Here is a 1660-nt window from a genome sequence, read left to right on the forward strand (position 1 = left end):
GAGGTAATTCATCACCGTACTAGAATATTACTATTTTTTAGAGCTTTGGTTTTTTATCTCGGAGATCGGCGAAGTGCAAACGGGTTTTTCGACCAACAAGAGGAACTCGGATTCCTTCATCGAGATTGCAAACTCGGTGTTTGATTTCAGAGATTTCTCACCTCTTCCTCCGCCTTGTGGCACTAAGCTCTTCTGCTCCGAGATGCCATTAGCAGGGACACCCTTCGGGAGATACAACCATGTTCGATTTAGAAACCTCAGATCCGGTTGGGGAACAACGATCCGACCCTATCCTCACCGAATTGACCACCAGAATGGCTGAAATCCTACACAGACCAACCTCGACTACAGAGACTCCTATCGCACAGATTGGCATCAAGTTGGACGGCACCAACTATGCTCTTTGGTCCCAAGTTGTTGAGATGTATATCTCCGGCAAAGACAAATTGGGATATATTAATGGCGAGCTTCCCCAGCCTCCTCAAACTGACCCAACCTTTCAAAGGTGGTGCAAGAACAACGCTATTGTCAAGGGCTGGTTAATTAACTCCATGGATGTATCCTTGATCGGTAACTTTATTCGATTCCCTACGGCAAAGATGGTGTGGGATTCTGTTGCTACTACCTACTTTGATGGCAGTGACACCTCACAAATATATGATCTCCGACGCTGTGTGACCCGCTTGCGCCAGTCTGAAGGATCTCTTGAAAAATATTATAATGATCTCCAAAGTTTGTGGCGTGAAATTGATTTTCGCCGTCCAAATCCAATGGAGTGTGCTGCAGATATTCAACGATATAATAATCTTCTTCAAGAAGAAAGAGTGTATATTTTCTTAGATGGCCTTGATGACAAACTTGACAAGATTCGAGTAGATGTACTCCAAATGCACCCGTTTCCCACTATTGAGCAGGCATACGCACATGTTCATAGGGAAGCTATCCGGTAAAAGGTCATGATCACCGGTAACAATATTGAAACTCCAGGAGCTGTTTTGGCCTCCAAAAGTGTTAAAATACGACAACCTACTTCATCCTCAATAGGCTCTCTTTCTTTGAGCAATGAAAAAACTAGTATGTCCTCTAAATCTCGAACATCTTCTGATAAATCTAAGTGTTCTCATTATGGTAACTCGAAGCATACCCGGGAGAATTGCTTCAAACTACATGGCTTCCCCGGCTGGTGGCATGAACTCCAAGCCCGGAAATGTCAAGACAAGGCTGAAACTGGTGGTAAGGCTGCGATGGTTACAGCAGAACCCCAACTGTCATTCACACCGCCTGTTGAACTACCACAAGGAGACGTACACCTCTCAGATTCAGGTAACAATCTTCCCCACAACACTGCTGATAGCAATGCATGGATACTTGACTCGGGGGCTACCGACCACATGACCTATGATGCCACTGATTTTTCAAAAACTTCACCACCAAGATGAACTACAATTGCTAAAGCCAATGGGGCTATATCTCCAGTCACAGGAGCAGGTCTGTGACCTTGTCACCTACAATATCCTTAAAGAACACTTTGTTTGTTAGCCAAATTTCCATTGATCTAAATTGTGTTGTGCTCATCTATCCTACTTTTTGTCTTCTTCACGATATTCTCACCAAGGAGATAATTGGGCGTGGTACTAGGAGGAGGGGGGGGGGGGCTCTA

At 44.6% G+C, this 1660-nt stretch overlaps 1 protein-coding gene across 1 annotated transcript; it reads left to right on the plus strand.

Annotated features, from left to right (window-relative positions):
• The first annotated feature begins 314 nt into the window (after window positions 1-314).
• Window positions 315-950, plus strand: LOC148843057 (uncharacterized). Its single transcript, XM_088959361.1, has one exon. It carries the CDS (start codon window positions 315-317, stop codon window positions 948-950), a length of 636 nt encoding a protein of 211 aa, XP_088815487.1.
• Window positions 951-1660: the final 710 nt, after the last annotated feature.

Source organism: Nelumbo lutea, chromosome 8 (assembly GCF_056320005.1).
Source record: "Nelumbo lutea isolate HS-2025 chromosome 8, American lotus-T2T, whole genome shotgun sequence".
Taxonomy (NCBI): Eukaryota; Viridiplantae; Streptophyta; class Magnoliopsida; order Proteales; family Nelumbonaceae; genus Nelumbo; species Nelumbo lutea.

Bases quoted from the DNA above. Each gene is read 5' to 3' on its own strand.
- LOC148843057 (XM_088959361.1), top strand. From the start codon at position 315: ATGGCTGAAATCCTACACAGACCAACCTCGACTACAGAGACTCCTATC.